At 36.2% G+C, this 25,452-nt stretch overlaps 9 protein-coding genes and 4 non-coding genes across 13 annotated transcripts; 3 read left to right on the forward strand and 10 right to left on the reverse strand.

Annotated features, from left to right (window-relative positions):
* Positions 1 to 2: 2 nt before the first annotated feature.
* SOCG_03152 (SCY1 protein kinase Ppk3) lies at positions 3 to 3,215 on the reverse strand. The gene is made up of 13 exons (XM_013161640.1): positions 3,143 to 3,215; positions 2,391 to 3,101; positions 2,192 to 2,332; positions 2,041 to 2,142; positions 1,854 to 1,988; positions 1,741 to 1,811; positions 1,585 to 1,693; positions 1,357 to 1,538; positions 1,225 to 1,310; positions 900 to 1,183; positions 727 to 855; positions 515 to 687; positions 3 to 469 (listed from the first exon to the last, which is right to left on the reverse strand). Exons 2-13 carry the CDS (start codon positions 2,514 to 2,516, stop codon positions 94 to 96), a joined length of 1,914 nt encoding a protein of 637 aa, XP_013017094.1. The 5' UTR covers positions 2,517 to 3,101; positions 3,143 to 3,215; the 3' UTR covers positions 3 to 93.
* Positions 2,958 to 3,040, forward strand: SOCG_16152. Its single transcript has one exon. It is a non-coding gene; the product is annotated as a tRNA-Val (tRNA).
* Positions 3,216 to 3,509: 294 nt separating the features above from the next.
* Positions 3,510 to 4,557, forward strand: SOCG_03153 (TRAPP complex subunit 2-like protein). Its single transcript, XM_013161641.1, has 2 exons — positions 3,510 to 4,094; positions 4,156 to 4,557. The coding sequence occupies exons 1-2, from the start codon at positions 3,789 to 3,791 to the stop codon at positions 4,294 to 4,296; spliced, it is 447 nt and encodes a 148-aa protein (XP_013017095.1). The 5' UTR covers positions 3,510 to 3,788; the 3' UTR covers positions 4,297 to 4,557.
* SOCG_03154 (N-end-recognizing protein) lies at positions 4,376 to 11,052 on the reverse strand. Its single transcript, XM_013161642.1, has one exon. The coding sequence runs from the start codon at positions 10,669 to 10,671 to the stop codon at positions 4,537 to 4,539; it is 6,135 nt and encodes a 2,044-aa protein (XP_013017096.1). The 5' UTR covers positions 10,672 to 11,052; the 3' UTR covers positions 4,376 to 4,536.
* Positions 11,053 to 11,336: 284 nt separating this feature from the next.
* On the reverse strand, positions 11,337 to 11,409 carry SOCG_16153. Its single transcript has one exon. It is a non-coding gene; the product is annotated as a tRNA-Phe (tRNA).
* A 414-nt stretch (positions 11,410 to 11,823) lies between these two features.
* On the reverse strand, positions 11,824 to 11,895 carry SOCG_16154. The gene has a single exon. It is a non-coding gene; the product is annotated as a tRNA-Cys (tRNA).
* A 330-nt stretch (positions 11,896 to 12,225) lies between these two features.
* Positions 12,226 to 15,245, reverse strand: SOCG_03155 (muskelin). The gene is made up of 6 exons (XM_013161643.1): positions 14,373 to 15,245; positions 13,747 to 14,320; positions 13,596 to 13,702; positions 12,815 to 13,555; positions 12,590 to 12,769; positions 12,226 to 12,551 (listed from the first exon to the last, which is right to left on the reverse strand). Exons 1-6 carry the CDS (start codon positions 14,612 to 14,614, stop codon positions 12,299 to 12,301), a joined length of 2,097 nt encoding a protein of 698 aa, XP_013017097.1. The 5' UTR covers positions 14,615 to 15,245; the 3' UTR covers positions 12,226 to 12,298.
* A 696-nt stretch (positions 15,246 to 15,941) lies between these two features.
* Positions 15,942 to 16,056, reverse strand: SOCG_16155. The gene has a single exon (XR_001202977.1). It is a non-coding gene; the product is annotated as a 5S ribosomal RNA (ribosomal RNA).
* A 530-nt stretch (positions 16,057 to 16,586) lies between these two features.
* Positions 16,587 to 17,934, forward strand: SOCG_03156 (SUR7 family protein). The gene has a single exon (XM_013161644.1). It carries the CDS (start codon positions 16,856 to 16,858, stop codon positions 17,711 to 17,713), a length of 858 nt encoding a protein of 285 aa, XP_013017098.1. The 5' UTR covers positions 16,587 to 16,855; the 3' UTR covers positions 17,714 to 17,934.
* On the reverse strand, positions 17,847 to 20,127 carry SOCG_03157 (alpha-actinin). The gene is made up of 3 exons (XM_013161645.1): positions 19,997 to 20,127; positions 19,721 to 19,947; positions 17,847 to 19,549 (listed from the first exon to the last, which is right to left on the reverse strand). The coding sequence occupies exons 1-3, from the start codon at positions 20,044 to 20,046 to the stop codon at positions 17,961 to 17,963; spliced, it is 1,866 nt and encodes a 621-aa protein (XP_013017099.1). The 5' UTR covers positions 20,047 to 20,127; the 3' UTR covers positions 17,847 to 17,960.
* A 37-nt stretch (positions 20,128 to 20,164) lies between these two features.
* On the reverse strand, positions 20,165 to 21,333 carry SOCG_03158 (uncharacterized protein). The gene has a single exon (XM_013161646.1). The coding sequence runs from the start codon at positions 21,247 to 21,249 to the stop codon at positions 20,752 to 20,754; it is 498 nt and encodes a 165-aa protein (XP_013017100.1). The 5' UTR covers positions 21,250 to 21,333; the 3' UTR covers positions 20,165 to 20,751.
* Positions 21,334 to 21,395: 62 nt separating this feature from the next.
* On the reverse strand, positions 21,396 to 23,804 carry SOCG_03159 (CPA1 sodium ion/proton antiporter). The gene is made up of 4 exons (XM_013161647.1): positions 23,407 to 23,804; positions 22,945 to 23,258; positions 22,156 to 22,875; positions 21,396 to 22,101 (listed from the first exon to the last, which is right to left on the reverse strand). Exons 1-4 carry the CDS (start codon positions 23,429 to 23,431, stop codon positions 21,448 to 21,450), a joined length of 1,713 nt encoding a protein of 570 aa, XP_013017101.1. The 5' UTR covers positions 23,432 to 23,804; the 3' UTR covers positions 21,396 to 21,447.
* A 25-nt stretch (positions 23,805 to 23,829) lies between these two features.
* SOCG_05075 (uncharacterized protein) lies at positions 23,830 to 25,237 on the reverse strand. Its single transcript, XM_013162393.1, has one exon. It carries the CDS (start codon positions 24,930 to 24,932, stop codon positions 24,693 to 24,695), a length of 240 nt encoding a protein of 79 aa, XP_013017847.1. The 5' UTR covers positions 24,933 to 25,237; the 3' UTR covers positions 23,830 to 24,692.
* Positions 25,238 to 25,452: the final 215 nt, after the last annotated feature.

Consider the following 25,452-nt stretch of genomic DNA (forward strand, 5'->3'; position numbering starts at 1 on the left):
TGTATTGAACTATTATATCTGTATTTGGTATCACTTTCACATACCATAGTAGTTCTTTTTGTGATTCATACAAGTAGAAGATGTTTGTTAGCACTATAACCCCCAATTATTAACTTCGCTGCTTAAATCGTCTTCTACATTGTCATCCCAATCTTGCATCCATTCATCATCAAGTTGATCCTCGGTTTCGTCGGCTAACGAAACAGCATTAGATTTTCCCCGATTTAGAGCAGTATTTTCAGGGCGCCATTTGGTATCTTCATTACTAGTAAACTCTCGAGAATTATGGACTCCTTCAGATAGATTGGTGCTGCTTTCTTTTGGTCGAGGCGTGGAAGCTGGACGGAAGAAAATGTTGAGAAATGATTTGCTAGGAACATCACTCATATTTTCATCTCGTCCTTCATTATAGTCTTTAATTCGGTTTAGAAATTTCTGGGTTACTTCTTCGGATGAAACGCATATAGACCTATCGTGTGATTAATATACGAAGTAAATTTAGACAATTTCATACTCATTATCATCCACCAATAGAGGTACTACACATGGAAGGAGCTTTGATGCCAGTTCCTTTACTGAAAAATAGGCTGCTGTGGCTAGCATGACATCCAAAGTAGCTTTTCGGGCATCGGCAATAGGATCTTTAAGTGACTTAGACAATGCAGCCACCAAGACACGTGTGCGAATCTAATTGAGTTAGATACATTTAATCCATTAAACCCTTACTTGTTGGTCCAACAGCTCTGAAATCTTTCCTAGACATATGATCGAATTGATCCTAATAGAAGGTTGAGCATCATTTTGTAATAAAGCGAGTGTGCGCAATAGGTCGTTATTTAATGCTTTTTTGGAAATCTGTCACAGGGTCAGAAAAAGATATTATATATTCGGTCGCTTACTTTTGAAGCTATGGCGGAGTAAAGCAAAATTGCAGAGAACTTTAGTTTTGCGTCATTAAACTTGACAAAGTTGCAGTATAATAAAAAGGCATCATCGCTGGTTAAAACAGGCGGTAGTAAATCGTTATGTTTATACAATGCATCAACCAGCAAAGTCCGTACTCTATTATTGACAGTTTTCAGGCACGATAGGAACGGAATTCCGAAGTCTTTTTCAAAATCCTTATTATTTTTTATAGTATATGCAATTGAAAATAGAAGTTCCGATGCATTAGCGAATGCATCTAACACATTAGTTAGTTGCGAAACAATGATATCTTCTTACCAGACTTCAGACTCAAAAAAATCAGAGGCAGTGCTTTTTTTTGAAGATAATTCGAAGATAGGAAAGTTAAATTAGTTTTAAGCAAACTGTAAAGCAATAAGCAAACTATAATTCAGCAGATAAAACACATACTCAAAAAACTTTTGACAATCAGCTGGGTCGTGGATTTGCATTTTGTTAATCATATTCACCAAGACAATAAAATTGGATCGAAAGAAACCACCGGGTCTTTCACCAAGTCGTAAAAATTCAGATATACTAATCCTTTGTTTAGAACCCTGCGAAATTAACTTCTTCAATGAACCATGCATATTCTATATAGTTAGATCTAGCTTATCATGGTTAAATTATGATGCTTACAGCAGGCACGTTTTCTCTTTGGTTAAAGTCAACGGCTTTATCGTTTATCGAATCGAAAACCTGGTAGGCCAAATAAGTAAACTCGATGCAATCTACCTGAGAATATTCTCTATGTACTGGTGAGCCAAATTAACAAATATATCGGATGGAACTTACCGATGTAAAACAAGTTCCCTTACACTAGAAGAGGCTAAAGAATTGAAGGGATTAAGTATCTGGAAATTTTTCTAATAATCCGTTAGATCTATATAGGAAAGCGAAAAACGAACTTTAAAGGTATCATAATTAGAGCCAACAAGAAAAAAGTCTCCCAATACCCATTCGTAGCTTTCGTTAAGATAGACGGAAGACATCTGAACATTTCCGTGGATTAAGCTTTTTTCTTCTAGGAAAGATAGAGCGGACTGGACGTGTAAGTTAGAAAGTACCTCAAAAGCGCTTTTATCGTTAACATACAGCTATTCTCCATAAACCGCATTGTTTTTGGTTATTATTAGATGAACCCAATTCATCTATTAGCGGGCGCACAACCTCTGTAGCTATGTATAGTGCGGTAGACTAATTAACAATGAGGTTAATAATGGAAGTTCACGATGTAAGGACTTACGTCTTTGTGAGTTTCCAGTATTTTTATGATGCAAGGATGTCGGATAACTTTGAACTGATCAGCGGCTTGTTCAGTAAGTTTTACCAATTCCGGGTTTGCTGTAATCGGAATAGAGAAGATGCTGCACTGTTCACCCGTTTGCTAAATGACATGTGTAAGCATTGGTAAATAAAGCTTTTATCGTAGTTAGTATGTATACCTTAATTCTTCCGTTATGTAAAGTCCACCATGATCCTGTCGGCAATGGCACTTTTTCATATAGATCATAAGGAAACATAAAGTTTGCCTTTGAAATGAGTGATGCTGCAGACTTTAGAAAATCCATTTGATAAATTTAACGCTTCACAGTTACTTGGTGTAAGTAAGCCCTGAAAAGAATTCAAATAATGCAGATTCTACGGGTCTGGAGATTAGCAATCAGGACGGACAGCAATAAACCATCTAAATATATAATTTATAATTCTTTAAAACCCCCTTAGAAAACGATATACAAGGGACCTTTGGAAGGCTTGAAAGGTAATGTCTTTGGTATCTTATTCGTAAAGTTTAGTGAGGGTGCTTGCAAACGCGCAAGCCATAGATTCCAACTCATTAAAAGAGACAAGGACAACAAACTGCTACTTTTATCTTTCACCCTTTTGATAAAAATATACCTGGTAAAACATATCCTTTCATGTAATTTCGTTAGCACATCTGCTACAATTTCATCAGTGCATTGTTTACACACTTATTTTAGAGGACTTTTATCTTCAAATTACACAACGAAGGCCGTGTGGTTTAGATGGTTATAATTTCTGCTTAACATTTGATGTTCGCAGACGGTCCCAAGTTCGAGTCTTGGCACGGTCATAGCCTTCTTTTTTTTCTATTCGAAATCGTAACTGAATAAAAAGGAAAAGATTGAACAATACTAAATAATTAGTGATTGAATAGCCTAAAAGGAAACTCTACGTTTCAGTAAGTATCGTAGCCATATGTTTCTGTTATTCTTAAATGACTCAGTATACCAAACTGCTATAATCACTGATGCTAGCTTTCTAGCTTCTTTAATATATAATGTAATCCACTTACTACGTCTGAATATTCCGACGTTTACACTTATCATCATAACATTACTAAATCTGGTCATAGTAATTGCTTTTTAGATATGTGCATATGCTTATATACGTACAATAATATATAGTATTGAGTATATACGGTCATATACTATGCTTTAGTCTTGTTGGCTGGTTAGCTTATAATACTATTATTATATTCAATTTTTAAGCGTATGCTTCTATAAACTGTCGTACCCAAAAAGTACGTCGTCAATAATGGATTGTAAGTAAAGACTACCAAGTTTTATCCTGTTACTATAAAGCATAATATCTCTCAGTTACTAGTGTTGCGCATTCATTCTTTCCGAACGTCGCTCAAGCAGTGGAGTCCCAAAATCAGTGTACTGAATAGAATTTTTAGGTTAAATATATATACATTTTTTTTCTCACATTTTATCATGAAAAAAGATGAAGAAGTTTTTATACAGCAAGCCATACGACGTTCATCAACCTCTTCCTTGACTACCTAACAAATAGTGCACCTTCCGATTTTTTCACAAATGGCTAAGCCAAGGCTGGTTTTTCTGGCAATTGCGGGACCTAGAAATGAGCAATTGTACCTGGAAGTGTTTGATTCTCTAGAAAAGACATTATTATCAAAATATCAATACTTGAGCGAACTAAGTCTAGATGTTATTCAAGATCTTGTTCAAGATCCAGAAAGAAGTTCCAATGATTGTTTTTTAGGATTGCTGGGAGTAGAGGAGGATATTAGTACGTATGCTTTTTGTAGCAACACGAATGTAAAGTTCATATTGGCAGTACGTTCGTCCGATTTCTTAGTACGCGAATCAGAAATTCGACAGGTAAGAAGAATTCATTAAATAATGGTTTTGCATGCAATCTTTTGTTAACACGCTAATCTAGCTGCTTCGAAGAATATATACTGTTCATACTCATGCTGTATGCAACCCTTTTTCGCTCGAACTGTCTACCGACACTCTTAAGCAATCCCTTTATTTTAATGAGACGTTACAGCAGCTAAGTTTAGACTGGAATGACCACTAAATTCTACATGAATCAATTAAATTTAAGATACTCTATTCTTTACTTTTTATGCTTATTATGGCCAAAATGCGAAATGCAATTGGAATCAACAAGAACCACTTTTTCATAAAACTATATGTACATCTTTCTCTATTTCGTGTTTTTTTTATTAACTTAATTATCACATAACTTTACCTTTTCGATAAGTAACGGTAGTAATAAAAACTAACAAAAAGCATAATCCAGAATCCTTACTTATGTCTAAGCCATGTCATAAACCTGCAGAGAACCTGAATCTCCAGAGCGGGTAATCAATGATAAGACCATTTGTCTTAGCCAAGCATTACGAACCGCATGGTCGTAACGTTTTTGACTTAAAAATTGAGGACATCCTCGGATTAATCGAAAATCGGTCTCCCCATGGATGTCCAAATATGGAGCAGGCACTACCATACCGGCACCACTAATTCCGTCCAGGAATAGAATTCCACACATCTTTATTAGGAAATAGATACCTATACCATCAGAGCATTCTCTGGAGTGGACATTACACTCACCAGGCTGTCTTTGCGCTGCAGTAGTGGTTTGACGAGCACTAAAGCAAACCACACTTCCACATTGTAAACATACAGCTGGTAAAACTGGAGTTTTATGACACATACAGCAAATAGATTCTTGCATTATATCCATCAAATTTTCCAATCTAGAAGGAAGTTTCAAAAGTTCATATACACCGGGAAATTCCAATCTTGGCTTACTAGCCGATGAGTTGTCTTCAGCAAACTGTTGGCACCAACCATTAATAACTTGAAGTTGTTCTGGAAACTGCTGATTTCCTAATCTTATGTACATTTCGCTCAAGGTAGGAAGTTCCAAAAGTTCACAAAGATGAGTAAGTTCAGTATTTTCATTAAGCTCGCCATTGCCAGATTCCTCAAAATTAACATTCAACAAACAATAATAAACCAAAGATACTCTTCTTAAAAAAGGGAGCATAAACTTCTCAACTAATGTGAGCAGTCTTGAAAAAGCAACACTACTGTCTAAAATGCGACATCTCTCTTCATAACCGCATGCACGGAATACATTACAGCAGAATTGATAGAATGCGCCCTTTGCTGTATCACTATACTCAATTGAAGGTTCAGCGAAAGCATCAGTCTGTTCCAAATAGGAGCTAGTCTCCAAAATAATTTTGCAAATATGAGCGATATAGTAAAGTTCTGCGTAGTAGAGACTGTGGCTCTGCTGCTCATTTATTATCAAAAGAGTGATAGTTTTGACAAATTCGCTAAATATATTGGAAGAAAGTAAAGGTTTGAAAAAATCGGCTTTAAATGTATTAGAAAATTGGAGCATATATTCCTTTACATCGGATTTTCCGTAAAACAATTTGCAAACCTGACGATTTTGGGTTCGTACGAAGTCAGAAGCTGCGTCAGTAGAACTGGCAACTTTACGGCATAAGCCCTTCATGACTGTTTCAGCAAATGACAAGAGAAATGCTGAATTAATGGAACCGATATCGTTTATCCAAATCTGAGCGTCATGATTCTGACTGGTAGGTGTACCACGGTAAATAACTTCTACTGAAGCAAGGCTATAGCTTAGAGAATCTAACATTTCATCTGATAAGCTTCCCTTTGATGGATTGTCCCCATGAAACTTGGATGCGGAGAATTCCATAACGGAGAAATACCGTTGCAGAGCATCCCCGTTATCAGTCATGACATTTTCCTCCTTCGGTATAACAGCACTTTGGCTTGTGTTAATCCAAGGACGGTTCAAAGACTTCTCAGCTACGTTTCTAACGACGTCGTTGCTCGTGGAGAACAAATGGTGATTAAAAGTTTCGTTATTTTTGAAAGAAAAACTTCTTAGAAAAGCTTCCAAATCTCTATCGACCCCATAATCGTTGAGACGAAGACAAAGTCTAGGTGTATGAGTCGTTGGAATTATGACATTTGATAAATAACCACACAGAGGGCACATAAAATACCGGGTTGCAGGAGTAGTTTTATGTTTGTCATTTATATAAGTTGAAGGATCACTTCTTCTGAGGAGCCTTGAGTTGGCATATGTATCAAAACACCTAGTATGCATAAGATGACCACAACTAGAAACATAGAGGCCTTCAATATTATGATTCACAGGATATGCACCTAATATACGAGTTTTTGTTTCGTGTAGAGCAACTGTTTCAGCCTTTTCTCCAGACAGACGGTCTGGCAGTTGAGCATTGAAACTAGAAGGTATGGTGAATAATTCTTGAAGAGCTTCCTTTGTATTTGCAGTCTCTCTTAAAAAGCTGCTCTTATTAACGGTTGCTAACATTCCGTAGGGTGCTTCTTCATTACAACTCTCTTGGCATAATAAGCAATTTCCATGCAAGTGTTCATGCTGTTTGAAAGGCGGCCTACTCGTATCCACTAACTCATCATCGTCTTCTACGTTGAAATCTGTATTCTGTGCCATGAAAGAGGCTTGCTGAGCTCGAAATTGCTGCATAATGCTTTTCTGTTTTTCCAATGCAATCCGCTTCTTCTCTTCAACGCGTTTTATTTCGTCAGCTCCTGGTTCCTCAACGCTTGATTCTTCAGAATTTACTCGAGCATGCTGTAAGATGCTAGCACAAGTAGCTGTGCCAGATCTTTTTAAAACATCCAACATATAATTAGCCTTAGGATGTAATGACTTAAGTTTGGAAGATTTTACAACCTTAAGACACAATTCAGCCAAACAATAGCTTGAATGATCAGATTCTTGGTTATCCGTAGAAATTGGGTGTTGTCCAAGAAAATGTTTCGTATAAAATGTCGTTGAACCAGTAAAGTCATTGATCCTAGAGGCAATTAAACAAAGTTGAAGAGCCTCATTAATAATAGTTTCACTATTGTCCACATCCTCTTGTTTATCTGAAATAAGAAGAGCATATTCCAGAGCGCGAAGAAGGACCAAGTAAAATACATCAGAGTTTACTAATGCAAAGAAAATATCTTGACCATTCTTGTCAAGAAACTGAAAATTGGGTTCAATAACGGCAGATTCCAAGGGAACATTATATTTATCAGACAAGCGTTTCTTCATAACAGCCTCGGCCTCTTCCCTTTCATTCTTAGAATAGTAAGAACTGTAAGGATTTATTAGATCAAAGTATTCATCCTTGAGTGTATATAAACCAAAATCATGAAGACCATCAGGTGGCTTATAGTTAGTCATTTCTTCTCTAATTGAATCAAATGATGAATCTTCAACTAAATTGCTTGAAATTTTATATATGAGTGCCGAATAAGTCAAAGGTCCAAAACATAATTCGTGGGCTAACCTAACACGAATTGTATCTTGGATACTCATCTTCAATAAGCTTTCTCGCTCAGTTATTAAAGTAATTAAGAATTTCAGCAATGAACCTAAAAGTTTAGGTATTTTCTCGGAATCATAATGCTCATGTCCATCATATTTTCTATCAAAGACCCAATCGGTAAACTCAAACCTTTGTAAAATAGCCTTTAAACCCGTGTCTGGATTGACTTGAGAAAGTATTTTCTGAATTAATAGTATATCCTTGTCAAAAGTGTATTCTCTATTTCCTGGGAAGGGTTCACGAAAATCTTGTAGATAAACATAGAGCTGACGATAGAAACGAGTAGTAAGCAAGAGATTATGTCCATTTCGAACCCAAAGATTAGCATCTACCTGCATCAAAAAAGCAATAACTCTTAAGGGATGGTCAATCAATGCAAAAAATGTTTCCTCATTGAATGAATCAAGAATATCTGAATCACAATTTGAGAGCACTGTCGCCAAAGCCCAATGTAAAGGATGATTAAGGCTTATAGGGTCGGCTGAAACAGAGAAAGGTTTAAGAGGAAGCCGAGAACTATAAGAATCGGATGAACCATTCGGAATGCAATCTAGTGGCTCACGGGGATCAGAAACATCATCCTTAGGATCAACAATAGCTTTTATCAAAACTTGAATAGCTTGATGCAAATCACTGCTTGTTGCAGTATCATAACAAGAGGCAACCTGCTCACTTAATTCAGCCAATCTGAGCAAAAGAAAAATGTTTTTTAGGCGTGTAATATCCCATTGGACATGCGAGTGCGTAGCACGTTTCTGGGGAGAGTTTCCTTGGAAAACGCGTAACAAGTCAACCCATTGATGCATATAACGAGAATCTTTAGTGATTATCTTCTTAACCTGAGGGACCTGAAGCAAGTACTTCAAATCGTGGAAAAGATTAAATGTTCGACGGCTCTTTAAAACTTGTTCATTAAGCTTTATTTTTTGTGCTCCTTCGGTATCACCACCACTTGGTTGCACAAGAAGAGAGACGGCTGCAGAATTTATGTCAGTTAGCAAATCATAATCCTGAACGACAGTCTCTGCAATACTAGGAGTAGTAAACAATTGGACAGAAAGGAACATGACTGAACGATCCGGTTCCCGATCCGCTAGTACGAATGCAGTGGCAAGATGTTTGTAATGGATAGCAAATCTTATACCCATAAGTCTTTTGAATGCCAAGTTTCTATTAAACGGGACAACGTAAAGTCGTGACAATAGAGTGCGCAATTCCTTCCAAAACTTCAAGTCAAATAGTAATAAATAATCCAAACGAAGAGTGTGATAAGGAGACTCAGCTATATCCTTAAATTTAGAAGGCTTATATGAAGCAGGTTTTTGCCAATATTCGTCTTGCAAAGGAACTTGAAAGGTCATATTGGGACGTGGCCTTCGACGAGAAGTAATGATTTGACGCAAATTGTTTAGTAACTGGGGATTAAACTCTGGTCTTATCGTAACTACAGTCTGGCCAGCATTGGGAGGGGGAGGCAAAGGCGTTGTAGCTTGTTCTGGTGTAGTTTGATCGGCATTGCCTTGTCCACCATTATTCTCCTGAAAATCTCCATTATCTTCTCCTTGTTCTCCTTCTTCTGCTTCTTCTTCCTCTTCATCTTGTTCGTCATTAACATCATTCATCGGGGAATCTATAGCATTTTCATCATCTAAGTCATTCAGCAGCTCACGCTCAGCTTCTGAATCCATAGTAATAGCATTTTCATCATCTTCATCATCATTTTCCGGACCTGGATTAAACCCCGTTTCTGCTGCCTCGGCATCATTATCTTCGACTTCCATGCCCGTAATGTCAGTAGGCATATTATTGTTTTCAAGGTTGGCAATAACTCCCAAGAGTTCCTCAGCAGCATAAAATTCATCCTCGCTGTCATCATCGTTCGCAATTTCTAATGGGAGATTGTTAAAATTCAAAGACGGGTTGGTGGGTTTTTCTAAACCAGGAGACCACTGCTTCAACATTTCGTTACAGAAAACAGTTTGGATGTAATTTGGAAAAAAGCAAACATGAGAGTCTAACAAATCCTCAAGCCAGTGTAGTAAAGTACTGCAGTCATCCTCACGAAAGAAATCTCTTGCAGATCGAACATTAACCGCAAGATTGTTGCTAGAAATAATTCTAGCAATCCTCAATAGCTCCTCAATAGAAGTAGATGTTTTAATAGAAAATCTACCGATTGAGTCTACGCGTTGAGCTACTTGTAAACCAAAGCTTTCGCTAGCGGTATTCACTGCACGTTGAACACAACTAACAACGCCCTCAAATGTATTAAACTCGTCATTCCAAAGCATTACACGAAAAACATCACAAGACTTATCAACAGAACCGTATTTAGTGGTACTTAGACGTGAGGCCTCCTCGTCAGCCAAAATTCCCTCGATGGACTGTTGGGCTTTCAAATTATTAGACGAACAAGAAAACACATCAAGTACGAAATCAAGCACAATCCGAACGGTCTCGGTAATTGATTTTTGTAATTCAGAAGGAATGCATTTTTCGGGAGAAGAGTCATCTTTTATCTCCGAATGGCTACTGTGAATTTTACAAGGGAGATCAACTTTCCAGGCCTCAGGATCTCCGCAATCGCAGACACCACTAAAAGAAGTTGATATAGAAACGTGCGTTTCATGTCCCTCATGATTTGTAGAACGAAAGCACGGCGCGCACAAGACACAGGTGCTATCAGCACCGCAAGTTTTACAGCGATAAATAACTTCGCCGTCTCGAAAAACATGACCGCACACTTCACTTCCAGTACCCTTGTTTTGTAATTCATCAAAGTACTCAGGGTCTGCCCGCTGCGCATTTGAAAGAGAAAAACTTGATGTGATATTTTGAGGTTGTTTTTTCAAGAAATATTTCCAATTGCTTTCATCATAGTTCAACAAGGATTGATACACTTCTTGTAAGAGATGAGCCTTTGATTCATCGTTCGAATCATATGCGTGTCTCTCTGCGCTCTCCAAGAGATACTTTTGTAACCGAGTCGGAGTAGATGGCTCAAACTGCTGTGAAGGGTTGCGTTCTGTCATGAAAGACAAGTATAAAAGGTATGAAATAGGTAAGTTGCAAAATCCAAAAAGTCTGAATAGGAAAAAAGTGACCCTAGGTAATAATATTTACTAGGTGCTTATTTTTTCTAGAAATAAAAATAAAATAAAATAAAAGTGACTGAGTACTATTCACCTGCTGAATAGTACAACGATTTACAAATGTAAATTTCAGGTATATTTACCACTTTCCTTAGTATCTACTAAAGGAAGAATAGGAGCACATACGCTGATATTGCTGATCTCAATCCAATCGTCTTTAGAAAGCCTTTTGCTCTTTTCTCCAAACAAAAGTTACTCACGTAAATGTTTCGAATTCGGTTTTTTTTGCTTCCTATTTGTCCTTACCCTTTATGGCTAAATGACAATCGTCTTAACCATGTTTGAAAAGACGTATTATATGAGTAGCGATGTGACTTGGGTGTACAGTTAAAAATTTCAAAGTGCTTCCTATCAGCGCTAGTATTTATCAAGTGATATAAATTGGGTTAAAAAAGTATTTGTGATATTAATTCTATAATTATTTAAAAACCACACATAATCTTTCTGGTATCTATCTGCTAAGCAATGCCTAGTTCACGATGTTTTGAAATATACTATTGTATTAAGCTTTCTTAAGAAGTTAAAAGAAAAAGAAACAAAAAGAGTGTCACGAACCGGGATCGAACCGGTGACCAACAGATCTTCAGTCTGTCATGCTCCCAACTACACCACCGCGACTTTCGTTGAAAAGCGTAGTAATAAAATTTATTTATTTATTCTAGCTAGAGGGAAATAAAAGTGAAATCGTAATATTAGAGAACTTGCGATAGTGATGTATTAAGCTATTAACAGTAATGCTTCTGTTTTTTTTTTACTTTTTTTTAATACTGCTGGTTTTTAGCATTACACACCAACCGAGTTTAGTTTTGTCGAATTGGTTCTCGCATTTTTCATTTTATTGTCGACTACAAGTCAAAATATATAGTTACTCTATAAAAAAAAAGGCAATATATAATGTATACTTCCTTTATAAAAAACCAACGCTACTGCAGCTTAAATGAGCCAACATCCAAATAATTGTTTTTTACAGGTTTAATTAGTAAACATAAACAAACCATAAAAACAAATAGTAAAATTTACATTTAAAAAACAAGGGCCCAACCGGATTTGAACCAGTGACCTGGGGAGCTGCAATCCCTCACTCTACCACTGAGCTATGAACCCTGATCTGCTTATTAGATTTATAATGAGTATAATATAGTGTAAAAATACAACAATTTTGGAAACTAAAACGTATCGCTTTGGTGTATGCAATGTCAGAAGTGGTGATACATCTGTTCGAAACGTTGCCTTGTGGAGTAGCTGTGATTTAATATTCTCTACCCGTCCTTCATCAATAAAGTGGGATATTTTGTGGTTTTTATAAAGTTTCACGCCCTCAAAAGTTACACCTTTAGAAAACTATACGGCGTAACAATTTTTTATATGCTGTAAACCGATCTCATTTTATTTACAGTATAAATAATGTTATTCGAGTGAGCAACCTCGTGATCGGTACGAGTAGTATGTGAAGGGTTAATTCATGATTATTTTTTGACATGATCTTGGTAAATAAGTTTTATGAGTTTCAAAATAGCTCAACCATGTTTAACAATGTGTCACTTGGAACGATTTCATCTTCACAATGTGGAAGAAGGTCACGGATTTTTTCAAAGGTTTCCATCCGAAATCTCTTTAAGTCTTCGAATCCTAATTTCTCTTTAAAAATACCTGTAATCATTCGGATCCAGAACGTCTGGCTTTGTTTAAACCTTGGCTGTAATTCAGTTTGTAGGTAATATACGGCCTCCACTGGATCCTTATACTTTAGCTCGTGAAACCTTTCAATGTTAGCTTTTTGGTTTTACATTTGGCTTACCTTTGAATGTGCAATTCTAAGAGGATCTGTTCATATATAGTATCTTGACCCCATTCTTCGTTGATCTGAAGTTTCCAAAAGTCTTTCAGTTTCATCGGTTTTAAGGGATGGGAGCTAGCATTTCCTCCGGAAATGTAAAATGTTTCAGTTTCCCAATTGACTGCCAAAGCATGACCGAACCTTTTGCGAATTAGCTCATTCCTAATATTGAACAATAGATCTTACCTTGCACAAGGATGTGGATCACCAATTTTCTCGTTTATATCTATAACTTTTTTCCATTGTTTTTGTTTAATATAGTAAGCCCATATACTTGGTTGTAAGATTTTGTGATACTCCCTTTGCTCATATCCATAGAAAGCAAAAATCCTCTGGTTTTCTTCATCAAGTGAGCTCCTTTGGCAAAATGCTGGATAAGGGCAATCTTTTCCACGTTGAGACCAGTCGTAGCTTTGCGCCTCCCAACTGGAAGTGCTGATAACGTGCATGTCTGCAAGAAATTGTTGGTCATGCGTTTGTCCGCCGAAGATGTAAAGAAGACCTTCTTCTGATGCATACTCCATACAGTGGCCCATTCTTTCGGTAAGTAATTTCATATTGGCATTCGAAGATTTGAAAGCAATTACCTTTTTTTCCCAAATGCCGTAATCTACGTGATATAAATAAAACGTTTCAAATACCAAATCTCCTGGATCCCATTTGCATCCTCCGCATATATATATTACATTTTCCTTCTCGTTTAAAGCCATAGCCTGGTCAAATATAGCCATAGGACCTAGCTCTAAAGACGTGTCTTTCGATAAGCAAGTCCATAATCTTTCTTCAATACTGTATTTCCAAAAATCGGGCTTGACATCTGGACTTATAAGATTCCCTCCAGCGGTGCCAAAGTAGTTACCGAGCAAATAAATACATTGTCGGGAAGAATCTAATATCATTCGATGACATACACGTTTTCCAGGAGGTCTTAATCTGGTTAGTATCAGAAAATGAATTATAGCCGTACTGGTTAGATCCTAAGAGGCTCCAGGTTTGAGTTTCGACAGAGAATTTCCAAAAGTCAGAAAATGTCTCAATTCCGTCCCATCCGCCGTAATGATATATACATTTGTCCTGCTTTGTTTAGCTTGAATTAGGGTTTAAGAGAAATAACTTACTCGTGAGTTATAAACCATTTGATGTCCACTTCGAGAACCGATTCCACGCCCAAACTTGGATATCTCCTCAGCAAGCAATTTTGGCTGTGCTTCCTTCCTCCATTTTTGACTTATTTCTTTCCAAACCTTATTTTGAAATAAGTTAATGGCTTCGTATAAGTCTCCTGATTCGCATATAGCATTGTAAAGCAGATTTAATGGCGAAAGCATATACGGTATTTGGTAATGGTGAGCGATAGCTGAATAGACTTGACTGTTTCCTTTATATAAAAAATAAGAAAGCAAGTACTTTATCGCTTTCTTCTCCAACTCCTTAACACGTTGTTTTTCAACGGTCGATAAACAATGAGGAGCATTATATCCATGAAGTTCAACATACCATATACTAAGGTTAAACTCAGGAGCGTGTGCCTGTAATGGAACAATTTTGATATACTTGCAAACGAATGGATAAATGTTTGGACTTTCCTTTTGCGACTGAAGGACGAAACTTTCTGTATTTGAGTCATTGGTAAGACCCGCTTTGAGAAGTAGTCGAAGATGCCACTGATCTCTTCCTCCATAGACAGCAAATCTAAAATGTTAAAAAATAATATACGAAAAGTTACTATCTAGGTTTAACATACTCTTTCAAGTTACAGAGATGAGGTGCACAGTATTTTCCAAACGAAATGTCTGTGACCACGCATGGTTCTTTTAATTTCAGTAGAACATATTGCATATCTAGTTTTGAAAAGAATTTTGAGTTAGCGCAGCTCCAGCGACTGTCGACTTTTCGAGGTTCATGTTTTGCAATATTGTATGGATGATATTTTCCAGAATAACTAGACCAATCGTGGATAGTGTAAGGGAGAATTCTCTGTTCCATTAAAGCAAATACAAAATTCTAGCTTGTTTGGAGAAATCTACCTAACAAATGGTTAAGTGTAAGTACTGTACCGCAAATGTAAACAAACAGAGAAAGTGCATTTATAGACTCTAGTCCATAAATCCGTACATCTAAGGATTGATTACCTTTTTGAATTGATTTATTTTATAAACTAAAGAAGTACATATGTATTTAAACAGTGAGCGTTCAATCGTTTTAGTTTGTTCACTCAACCATAAGATAAACCGACGTTGATTTGGGGAATCATATAGTTCAGGAAAATTAAGACGTAAAGATAACTCTTTAAATGGATTTGAAAAAAAAAAAAAACAAATATGTTTTCATGAACCTCCTCTCTCTGTTCAGTTAGAAGTTTATTCATAAATGATATAGAACTCGACGGATATTTAAAAGCTGCTTTTTGAGTCTCGGTAAAAATCTAATAAATAAGCGAAATGCTTGGCTTTAAGAATTCTTTCACAAGTGATTATTAGTTTAGTTTTCTTTTCTCTGGAAAACTTGATTCTGTTCACATCAAAGTAAACTATGCCAAGCAATAGTGATTGTTACCCAACTCTATGTAAACAAATGCCAAATTCCTTGTTGAAGTTATCAAAAATTGCTGTTGGAGTACTTTCAAAAAAAAAAAAAAAAAAAAAAAAAAAGCAAAATATATTAATCATTCAATAAATAAAAACTTTCTTTTTACATGAAAAAGACACTGAAAATTACAAAACCGAAAACAAAAATTCCCACGATTGCAGTTATTGTTATAAATAAATTTGAACTATGTTCAATCAGAATTTTTTTGATACGTGTCTGCGTAATATCTTGTAGTATTCAATTTTGTACTTTGTTGTTTATTGGCTTCAAAATCTACGATGATTGAAACTGGTGCATTTCAGCTGTACACCATAATCTTCATAGGTTGTATCCTTTCATTCACTTCGAGTGGCATCATAAAATATACTTGGTAGACATTGACTTTTTTTTTTGATGTTTGATGCTGACTAGGTAATGTATTCCTCAGATTTAGCTTGCCTTGGCAAACTCAACAAGACATACAGATTCGCCTGAATTTCGAATCGATTAATAAATTGAGGAGATATTTACTTCTCTATTGACAGAGACAAACGAAGAAATGCATATGGACCAACGCTGACCCCTTCACTTGTTTTCTTGCTTCCTGTTACTTCACAAGGAACATCCTTCAAAAGAGGAAGGAAAAAGGAGTTTCCAAGCTTGGATCTGTATAAACAAATAAACAAACTCAACAGAAACAAAGAAAAAAAAAGGAAAAGAATTAAAAACGAAGCGGTAAGTAAAAAGCCTACAGCACCCCGGATTCCCATGTTGTCTCCAACCATAGTACTAACGAGGCCCTCAGACGCTTAACTGCAGTGATCGGACGGGAACTGGTGTTTTCGCCTAGGTGTGGCCGTAGACATTTTTTGTTTAACGATGACTATATTTGTAGTAAATATCTTTTCTATAATATCAAGTTGGTATCGTTTATTGCTCGAAAAATGAATGCAAGGCTATGAAAAGTCATGTGGAACCTCTCCTTTTGGTGTTTAGCATTATTGATGTATCCTTAGGGCTGTCTAAATCTATTTCCTGTTGATTACTAGTATCATAATTGTTATTCTTTCTACACTTTTTCTTTCTTGTGTTTTTGTGTTTTCTTTTTAAAACACTTTACGCGAGCGAGAGTCAAGGCTCAGTGAATTTTATGGCTTAGCTATTGGGCTATAAAAATGTTACTGTTCGTATGAAGTAATGAGAATTAACATTATTTTATTGCCCCTGTGGTTATTATTGGTTTTATGCTTGAAGGATTGTTTATGTTTAATAGACGAATTGTTTATACTTTGTTACCCCGGCAACCAGCGATGTTTAATTAAATTGATGCGCGGACTCTTTTGATATAAACATAGCAAGCCATTTATTCATTTGAAGGCTATTAGAGTCGGTCGAAGACATAATCAGTTAAGAAAGAATATCTAGTCAATCCCGTTCAATTAAAATTACTAACATTGAATTTACAATTGACAAGGACTACAGAAGGTTTCACGGGAATTTTTCATATCTGGGCCTCTTTTTGTTTCATTTCATATTCCATTCAATTTTGATCCTTTATATCATTGCATTTAGCTTTCATTTACAAGGGAATCCTTCGATATTAGGCTTTATAAAAGATTCACTTCACTGCCTTGTCGTCTAGGTGTTGCCAGAAAAAAAATGGGTCTTAAAATACTCAGATTTGTCTTTATGGCTGCGGCCGTACTGTGTACCGCTGTAGGCGGCCTTTTGTCTATCCTTTGTATAATCAACCAAACACAGCACAACATTGCTTTCCAAAATATTTACTTCGTCCAGCTCAACACTACCTCGTTATTTTCAGTCAAGAATGCTACAGAGCTTGCACAAACAATTGGACAAGAAGTCGGAGGTAGTTTGGCAGATCAATTAGCCGAGGTGATTGAAAAAGACAATCCACAAGTTGAAGCTTTGGTTACACAGTTAGAAAGGGAAATGAAGAAAGTTTCAAATGTTCCAGATTGGTATTCAGTTGGTCTTTGGAACTACTGTAAAGGCAGTTCCAAGGACTATACAAATCCTACTTCATGTACGAAGCCTTCGTCAAAATATTATTTCAACCCCATCGAAATGATTGAAAATGATCTATCAAATGCCGCCAAAACGCAAGTTAGTCTCCATTTATCAGATGAAGCTCAGTACGGTTTAAAGATTTCCAAAGGCATTTGTTATGCTCTTCGAGCTTTGTATGTTTTAGGGTTCATGTTTTTCATTTTCACACTTGCTTCCGTATTGGTTTCTTGGTGCCCATTTTTTGGTCCTCTATTGGTTTCTGTATGCTGCTTCTTCGCTACAGTCTTCACATTAGTAGCTGCATGTATGGCTGTTGCCTTTTATCGTGTTGTTATATCAAAAGTTGAAGAAAACATAACTATGTTAAATATTCCAATGGAGTTGGGAAAAAAAGTATATGCGTATTCTTTTATTTCTGCAGCTGCTGGCATAGCAGCCCTAATTTTCTTTTTTATTGCCAACTTGACTAGTTACTCCCCTGTTTAATTCTGTATATTATTCACTCTTTCTTTCTTTACCAATGGTTCATTGTTTCTGCGACAGATTGCATTTCATTTTTAAATTACCATGATTTTATCATTTGTCGACTACAACATTTTCATTCTTTTTGCATATTGTTTAATTTTCTTAGATTATAATAAATTATTTAGCAAAAATTTCCTGTTAAAAATGCCTAAATTGCAAAAAATTATTGTATCAAAAAGAACGTATGTGGTATTAAAAGATATACTGTTCAAGGGAATTCTTTGTCTTCGGCTATTAACTCTCTAATCCAAGTTAAGTAATCCATTCCCTTGTCGTTTTTCTTCATGTTGCGTTCCAAAAAACTAACAAAATTTGGACGAACTTGACTTTTCATTAAGTCGTCAACAGTAACATAAGACTTTCCATCAGCAACATCGCAAAAAGCATACAAAACTTGACGAGCGCTATCGCGGTCTTCCAGTTCCTCCATCACAACCTCCGTAAAGCGCTCACATGTTACTCCTTCTTCACCATTTGATGCTCTCTCGAACAAGGCCGTGCCTTCTTCCGAGTCATAGACTAAACCCAAAGAAGCCAACGCCGCGTAAAACTCCAGTTCATTCAGCAAATTTGACTTTTTCTTCTCAAAATGACGGAAGACAGTTGCTATACCGTCCAATTCTTGCTTCGAAAGGGTTCGTTTCTCCCTGTCCAAAATTTCCTTTTGTAAGTACTTTATTTTATGAGCAATAATTTCCGATGTGACACCGTATTCATGTTCCAAATCATCATAGGAAAACAAAGTATAATCATTTTCTTCGATACCTGCTTCCCTACAGTTGTCTGAATGGACCTTCACGCTGGCTAACTCAATTTCCAATGGACCCAAGTGTTCTTGTAGAAATTCAACATGGTCTAATTGATCCCTCCATTCTCCTTGTAAGTTAGAAATTTCGTTCGAAATAGTTGAGAGCATTTTCGAGAAACTGTTTGCGCGTTCAGCGAAAGAAATACGCATATTTTCTTTAATCTCTCTCATACGAGTGTTTATTAACTTAGAGCGATCTGCTTCCTCAGTCAAAAAATCTTTCCATTCACGTTCCAAGTCTACGATTTTTAAACCAGCAGGAGGCTCATACATTTGAAGTTGGAAGGTTTTTAGACTTGTCTGAATTGTTGCGAGTAGGGACTCAAGATCAATTTTCTCCTTTACCCATTCTCGTTTTTCATCAGCCTTGAAACCAACAAAATCTCGAGAATGAGCTTTCACATCAGAATACGTGTTCTCAAAAGTAGATGCTTTCCAATATTCGCGGACTCGAGAAATGCTCTCTAAAAGTCGTGTCATACGAGTCTCATAGTCTTCCTGCATTGAGCGTGTTGACATCAAAACTTCCGTAAATCTCTCTACTCTTCTAGCAGCAGTCTCAACTTTATCCAGGGTAGAAAAAGCATGAAAGTATTCCGCAATATAAGTCATGATACTGCGTTCATCCGGACGATCGACATCACAAACATCCTCAACATCAATTAAACGAGGGATACCGATATGCTCTTGAGCAATATCAAAAGCAAGTTGCATATTTTTTCGATTGTCTCTTTTATCTAGTTCATGATAATTCAACAGGTCAGGTCGATGCTTGTGAATCAATGCGCAGAATGCCAAACCATCGGTCCAACTTCTTGAAAAATCTTGAACTTCCACTTCTGGACGATACTTTCCAGTTTTTCGTTGACACCATAGAAGCAAACCTTCCTTAGCCGTCAAACCTTCCTCATTAATATCAGCAATTGTGAATCTTAAAATTAAAGTCCAAATTAAACCAAGGATCAATTTGAGATTTCCATCAACGATGTCTAGGTTGAGTTAGTTTTCATTTATAAATAATAATAGATAATATATTTTTTTATTTTAATAATTTCAACTCCATTCGGTTACAGTCTCCGCAGATCCACAAAGAACTAAACCATTGGAGAGCCTCAAGAAAAGGAAAGCGTGATCACCAAAATATTTGTGAATTTGCATACCAGCTGGACCAATGTTAGTTAAGGGCATCCCTTTACTCTTAATGTACTCCAGGGCCTTATTGACATTTTCGAGTTTGTGCAAACGGAGACGAGGCTTTCGATTGTATTTCCCTAATTGTTCATCACCAATGATTTCCAAAAGTTGGATTAATAGTATTCCGTCTGATAAATCTTTTCCCAGGTTTACAACCGTAGGTAAATCGTGTAATGAAAGTTTCGTGTTGAACCTATATTCGTTTCGATTGTTAATTCATAATTTTCTTTTTGCTTACATACCATTTTGTAAAAGTTCTATTTTGTACGTCCTGCCATTGATTTGCTTGCATCAAAGGTATCTTTTTGATAACTACGTTTCGGTGGGAGTAAATATTACAAGAAAATGGTTTATAAACTAAGGGAGGTTACAAGCTATATTCGTTTGGTGAGCATCAAATTTTAAAAATCTAGAAAATACATTTATTAAATTAATTTGTTTGATCTTTAAAGCTTCAAATATTCGTGAAAAATAAACTGCGTTCAGTCCAGCTCTAAAACTTAATACTTAATTTAATCCTAAATTCTAGCATTTCTTTCTATATTTCTTTTAATATTACTTTAATAGTTAGATTTCTAAGGGTCATAGTTTCCTTTTTTTTTACTGTCGCTCAAAATAGCTCTGCCAACCAAAAGATACAAATGTTGGTTATTTAACAGGAGAAAATATATTCAAATAATGTGTCATGAGAATCATCTCTATGTGAAAATCGTAAAGAATCGGTTCCATTAAATGAATGCAACTCATCTGAGAGGGATACAAGTTACACCCTTGAAAACATTCTCTTGTATAGTCATAATAATTGTATTACATCCAAAAGTTAAACTAGCAAGGGTTGCTCTTACCAATAGATAATCAAATTGCTTGTTTGAAGTTCCTGCGAGAAAACAAGGGAAGGTTTAATTTATCAATCGCCTTTCAGAGACAAGCATAATCGCTTTACGTGTTAAAGGAACCAGATAAAGGAATCAAATCAAAGTTAGAAAGCATATGAAAATCAAGGGATCACCAATTTCTGTCCCACTGGTACATCAAAATTGATCTCTGAAGTGGCCGCTTTGAAGTCATCATCGGCATTAGTTGAGTTGATGCCAAACTTTATGAATAATCCAGTCCATTTGGCTTCATCATCTTGATTCTCATTCATCTGAGCTTTTGTCAATGTCTTAATCCTTTGTCTTAATGGTACTTTCTCCCAAGACAAAAAGCAATGCTCATTGGCAGCAACAGGGACTGACTGGAAAGATTCCAAGGGAATAGATACATTTTCTTCTAAAATACGAAGTTCAACTCCGTCAGGAACGTCGATCGGGAGTAAAAGCACGTTTTTCTGAAATGTGAACACTTGAGATGTTCCTTCTTCCGCAAAAAGATCACTTTCTTCCAAATCACAAATAAATGTGTTGTCATCAAATTCAGCAGATATACTGGAAGTGAATTGTTTGCAAATATCCTTCAATTCATCCTGTTGTACGGGCCTAAAGGTCAGAGACATATTGATGGTTGTTGAAGGGCTACTATGCTAAATGTAACAAATGGTCCTAACCTTTATAGTACGACATGGAAGTTCGTAAATTATAAGTAGATAGCAATCCTTTCTATTCCTTAATAAATTACAAAGATACATATACGTAAAACTTATACTCTCAGAATCATTATGGCATTACTACAAAAATGAACGACAATGAAGTTATCACTTTTTCGGACTACTTTTTGAAACGTCTCGTTCCAATAAAACAGGTTTAATAACCTCTTCGTCGAAGCGTGAAAACCACTGGGCTTGATCATCTCTAGATGCGTGGAAAAATTGATTAAATGCCCCCGCAGCTTTTTGGTAATGCTCAAAAGTACTAGAGATTTTCTTTGAAGGACTAGCCTCAGTGAATACCTCTATATTCTCATAATCATCTGGCATTACTGGAAGATTTGGGGCAGCAGCTGGAGAATCATGAGACGCATTGGAGAGCTCCATAGCTCCATTTTCTAAATCATAATCAGCCGTACCTTGCCATGGAAGCATGGAAAATTCAGTATCGCTATCGACATCAGCAGCAACACCTGTCTCAATATTTAAAATCTCAAGCATACGAGAAGTAGTACCACCAAAAATAATAAGTGTAAGTACAACAACAACAAGTGTTGTAGCCTTAAGTGTCTGAGCGTTCTCACCTTCGAATCCAGCGGCTAAAGCAACACCCACTGCACCACGAAGACCGGCCCAGAAAAGCATCATTTGATAACTATATGGGATATGGTCTACAAGAGTTCTGTCCTTTTGGCGATGAAATCTGTTGAGTAATTTACTCAACGGAAAAACGTTCATATACCTAGAAGCAGTTACCGCAATCTATACATTATTAGTACAAATCCTTGGAAAGCAATGCCTATAGCATAAACATACCGTAGTTATCAAAATAAATATAGGTTTGTAAACCAAATCCACCTGAGTGAATAAGGACATTCCCAAGTAAATAAATATAAAGTTCTCTGACAACTGAGCCAAAACCCGAAATACATATTTTGTGCTCAATTTTGCCTTGTAGGACATGTTGTAAAAAGCATAATGTTTCAAAGTTATTCCGCAAAATAACAGTGAGACAACACCAGACATATGGCATCCGTTGGAAAAAAAGTAAGAGGCATATGCCATGAGCAATATAATACACGATTCTATGTTGGGATAGCGTCGTAAATAAGAGTATTTCAAAAGCAAAGCTGTCATAAGCCCAATAGAAACACCGATTAATAGACTAACGAAAAATGTGATTATAAAGATCGTTATGCCATTAAACAAGGTAAACAAATGAAGTTGTTTTCCTTGAAATTTTTGCAATGTTTCAAACATAACAATGGCAACAGCATCGTTCAAGATACTCTCACCAAAAATAATGGTGTAGAGTTTTTGATCTACTTTATAAGAATTGAAAATCGCAAGAACGGTGACAGGATCGGTGGCCGACAAAGTAGCACCCATGGAGAGTGCTTCTACAAAGGACATGTGAAAGTTTTCAAAATTTAAGAATGAGAATATATAGACGAGAATTCCCAAGGTTACGGCAGATATAAATGTTCCAGCAAAAGCAAAAGTAAGAATCGTTCCAATATTTCGGAAGAAATTCGACTTCTAGAGTTAGTAATATGAACAAAAATAATTTCAATAGTAGCGAATAATTTCTCGGAAGAAACGTACCTGATGCAGTTCATATCCCGAATTGAGAATAATAGGCGGAAGTAAGACGTTGAAAAAATACGTAGAATGAAAGGAAACCATATTTTGAATAATCAATCCAGGAGAAACCCGAATGATCAAACCGACAACCATACCGACAAAGACAGAAATGACCGTTTCATGAATGGCTCGAATTTTTTTTGATTGAACGTAATAACTTGTTAAAAGTGCACCAATTAGGAGAATAAGAAGAATGAATAAAGCCCAGCTTGAATACAGTTCTTGCAAAGCTGGATCTTGATCATCATCCTCATCGCCATCAGCTCGCCGAACAACTACAGGCGTTAGATTTAGCTCGACCAAAGTAATAGTTTAGTTTCCAAAAACAAACAAAAGTTATAGACAGCCACTTCCAGGAGCCTGATGAATGTATATACTCATTCAGTTGAAGCTTGACTACCAGAACTCATGTTTTATACTCACCATTAATTAGAGAAGTAACGTCCATGAGAGGAAAAGAGTTAATTTAAGCGTAGTAATACTTTTTCGAATACGGATTTTGGCAGCTATGAAACCACAATTGTCTGTTTTCCCTCAAGATTTTTAAGAAGGCCCTTAAATTAATACAAGCTATAAAATGGAGCCACTTTCATCAATTAGTACAAATATGTACAAAAGATCGAAAGGAAATTATGATAACAATTCTTCGTATAAAGCTTCACTGTTCACGAACATACCTGTTACCTGTACCTTGTTACTTTGTCCTTGTTGAGCGTAGTCTTTCTAATTGCTCGAATTCAAAATTCAAGATCCTTTGCAATTGAGGTATGATAAGATTTTAAATTAGTATTGCATTTTCAATCCTATAGTTTTATGTTATTTAATGACAGTGATAAATGGTTCATGTAGCAATTTCATTGTACACTATTTTTGACTAATCTCATTCAAAGTGCAGGACACATAAGAAGGTCTCTACGAACTTCCCTTTCGCAAGGCGCAGTATTGTGTAGTAAAAAATTCATTTGAATTTGACTTTCCATATATGCTTTCGCATCTTGAACTTGATGCTACCGAGAGCGAGGTTATTGAAGTCTGAAAGACGTGTTCACCAAAAATAAAAGGAGGGGATAAACACACGTCTTACTATACCAAGAAAGAATGTAATCATAATAAGGCAATACAAGACCTATTTAAGGGAAATTTGAAGAAACCAGCTCCATCGTTGCTTGGCACAAGCGTTTTACAATCATAATCTCTTAAAAACCAATCGACACGAACACCATTGGTTGATTTCTATAATTTACATAATACATTGAAAGTAACTTAAAATGTTTCCTAGCAGTACGACCGTAATATTCTCTTGCCATTGCTTGTAAGTTTTTCAGAACCTAGCACAGCCCAAACGCGCATAGATATTCAGATCTGAGGATTCCAAACTTTTCAATTTTTTTATTGTAACCATCCGAAAAGCTGCAATATTAAATTAAAAACCGCTAAAAGGGCGAGAGAAGGACGGACGTATCAATTGTCGAAGAATAAAGAAACTTGCCGTTGCTCAATATAGATTCAACATAGCTATGAGATTTAGCAGCGCAAAATAGTCTTTTAAAAAAATTAAAAAATAAAAAAAGAAACAGATTAGTTGGAAGACTGTATGCTGTGAAAAGGGAGGGGTGAATACTTTAATGATAGGAGACAAAAAGGAATAGGTATTGGCATATGTGAGGTTTAAAGAACTTCCAAAATGATAAACAATGGAATGCAAACGATTAGGTCGCATTTCGACCTTTCTGCGATTGTTTGTCGTCAATAACCACGATGGAAGAGGTCCATTCAGATTTGGTATTTTCCTCTTGAGTGTCAGGTTGAGAACCTAGATAAGGATTCTGCATAGCTGGACAAGGAAGCAAAGAAGGAAGTACAACAGTTGCTGTAGCAAAGAGTGCAGTGGTTCCAAATAGCAGGTTTACCAGCGACCGACGCTGGGATGCTCTGAGTGTACGAAACATAGAGAAAAGTATAACAAGAAGAATTATGAGTCGTGTTAATAAAGATAATTCATTTCCGAAAATGGAAACCAAGAAAAACAAGAGAAATCGGTGGAAGGCAGACAAATACAAGACCTCAACGTCTGCCTTTCACAGGAAGAAGGAGAGAACCAATAAGAGAGGTAGGAATCATTAAGAACCAAAACCCTGGTCAAAAACAAGCATAAAATTTTTTTCCAATGATAAAAGTTATATCATCTAAAAAAGCATTTTTATCATGCTTTTTTTGGACCTTTGCATAATTGAACTTTCACGTTGCAATACCATTTTATGCCCTTATCCCTTTATGATAAATTGTTTAATTATAAGCATATATACTGTTTTGCGAAGCATATACCACATAATTTTATATAATCATATGACAGTAAGATACTGTATAATAATTGTTGTGTAATATAGGAGCATATGTTGAACAAATATTGGAGATATGCTTATATATATACATATGCTTATACAATGAGAGTAAGTCAAATTTGCATCT

Source organism: Schizosaccharomyces octosporus (assembly GCF_000150505.1).
Source record: "Schizosaccharomyces octosporus yFS286 unplaced genomic scaffold supercont6.1, whole genome shotgun sequence".
NCBI lineage: Eukaryota > Fungi > Ascomycota > Schizosaccharomycetes > Schizosaccharomycetales > Schizosaccharomycetaceae > Schizosaccharomyces > Schizosaccharomyces octosporus.

Excerpts from the sequence above, each read along its gene's own strand:
- SOCG_03155 (XM_013161643.1), bottom strand. The coding sequence starts at position 14,614 with ATGGAACAGAGAATTCTCCCTTACACTATCCACGATTGGTCTAGTTAT. Across the intron at positions 13,703-13,746 it reads AAATGGTTTATAACTCACGA|GACAAATGTATATATCATTA; the intron begins GTAAGTTATTTC and ends TAAACAAAGCAG. Across the intron at positions 12,552-12,589 it reads TTAGAATTGCACATTCAAAG|GTTTCACGAGCTAAAGTATA; the intron begins GTAAGCCAAATG and ends TAACATTGAAAG.
- SOCG_03156 (XM_013161644.1), top strand. The coding sequence starts at position 16,856 with ATGGGTCTTAAAATACTCAGATTTGTCTTTATGGCTGCGGCCGTACTG.
- SOCG_03153 (XM_013161641.1), top strand. The coding sequence starts at position 3,789 with ATGGCTAAGCCAAGGCTGGTTTTTCTGGCAATTGCGGGACCTAGAAAT. Across the intron at positions 4,095-4,155 it reads GCGAATCAGAAATTCGACAG|CTGCTTCGAAGAATATATAC; the intron begins GTAAGAAGAATT and ends ACGCTAATCTAG.
- SOCG_03159 (XM_013161647.1), bottom strand. The coding sequence starts at position 23,431 with ATGGACGTTACTTCTCTAATTAATG. Across the intron at positions 23,259-23,406 it reads CGTTACTTCTCTAATTAATG|TTGTTCGGCGAGCTGATGGC; the intron begins GTGAGTATAAAA and ends TAACGCCTGTAG. Across the intron at positions 22,102-22,155 it reads TATTTATTTTGATAACTACG|ATTGCGGTAACTGCTTCTAG; the intron begins GTATGTTTATGC and ends AATAATGTATAG.
- SOCG_05075 (XM_013162393.1), bottom strand. The coding sequence starts at position 24,932 with ATGTTTCGTACACTCAGAGCATCCCAGCGTCGGTCGCTGGTAAACCTG.
- SOCG_03157 (XM_013161645.1), bottom strand. The coding sequence starts at position 20,046 with ATGCAAGCAAATCAATGGCAGGACGTACAAAATAGAACTTTTACAAAA. Across the intron at positions 19,948-19,996 it reads AATAGAACTTTTACAAAATG|GTTCAACACGAAACTTTCAT; the intron begins GTATGTAAGCAA and ends AAACGAATATAG. Across the intron at positions 19,550-19,720 it reads AACTAACATTGGTCCAGCTG|ACATCGTTGATGGAAATCTC; the intron begins GTATGCAAATTC and ends AACTCAACCTAG.
- SOCG_03152 (XM_013161640.1), bottom strand. The coding sequence starts at position 2,516 with ATGGATTTTCTAAAGTCTGCAGCATCACTCATTTCAAAGGCAAACTTT. Across the intron at positions 1,989-2,040 it reads GCGGTTTATGGAGAATAGCT|TCCGCTCTATCTTTCCTAGA; the intron begins GTATGTTAACGA and ends TTACACGTCCAG. Across the intron at positions 1,539-1,584 it reads AAAGAGAAAACGTGCCTGCT|AATATGCATGGTTCATTGAA; the intron begins GTAAGCATCATA and ends CTAACTATATAG.
- SOCG_03158 (XM_013161646.1), bottom strand. The coding sequence starts at position 21,249 with ATGTCTCTGACCTTTAGGCCCGTACAACAGGATGAATTGAAGGATATT.
- SOCG_03154 (XM_013161642.1), bottom strand. The coding sequence starts at position 10,671 with ATGACAGAACGCAACCCTTCACAGCAGTTTGAGCCATCTACTCCGACT.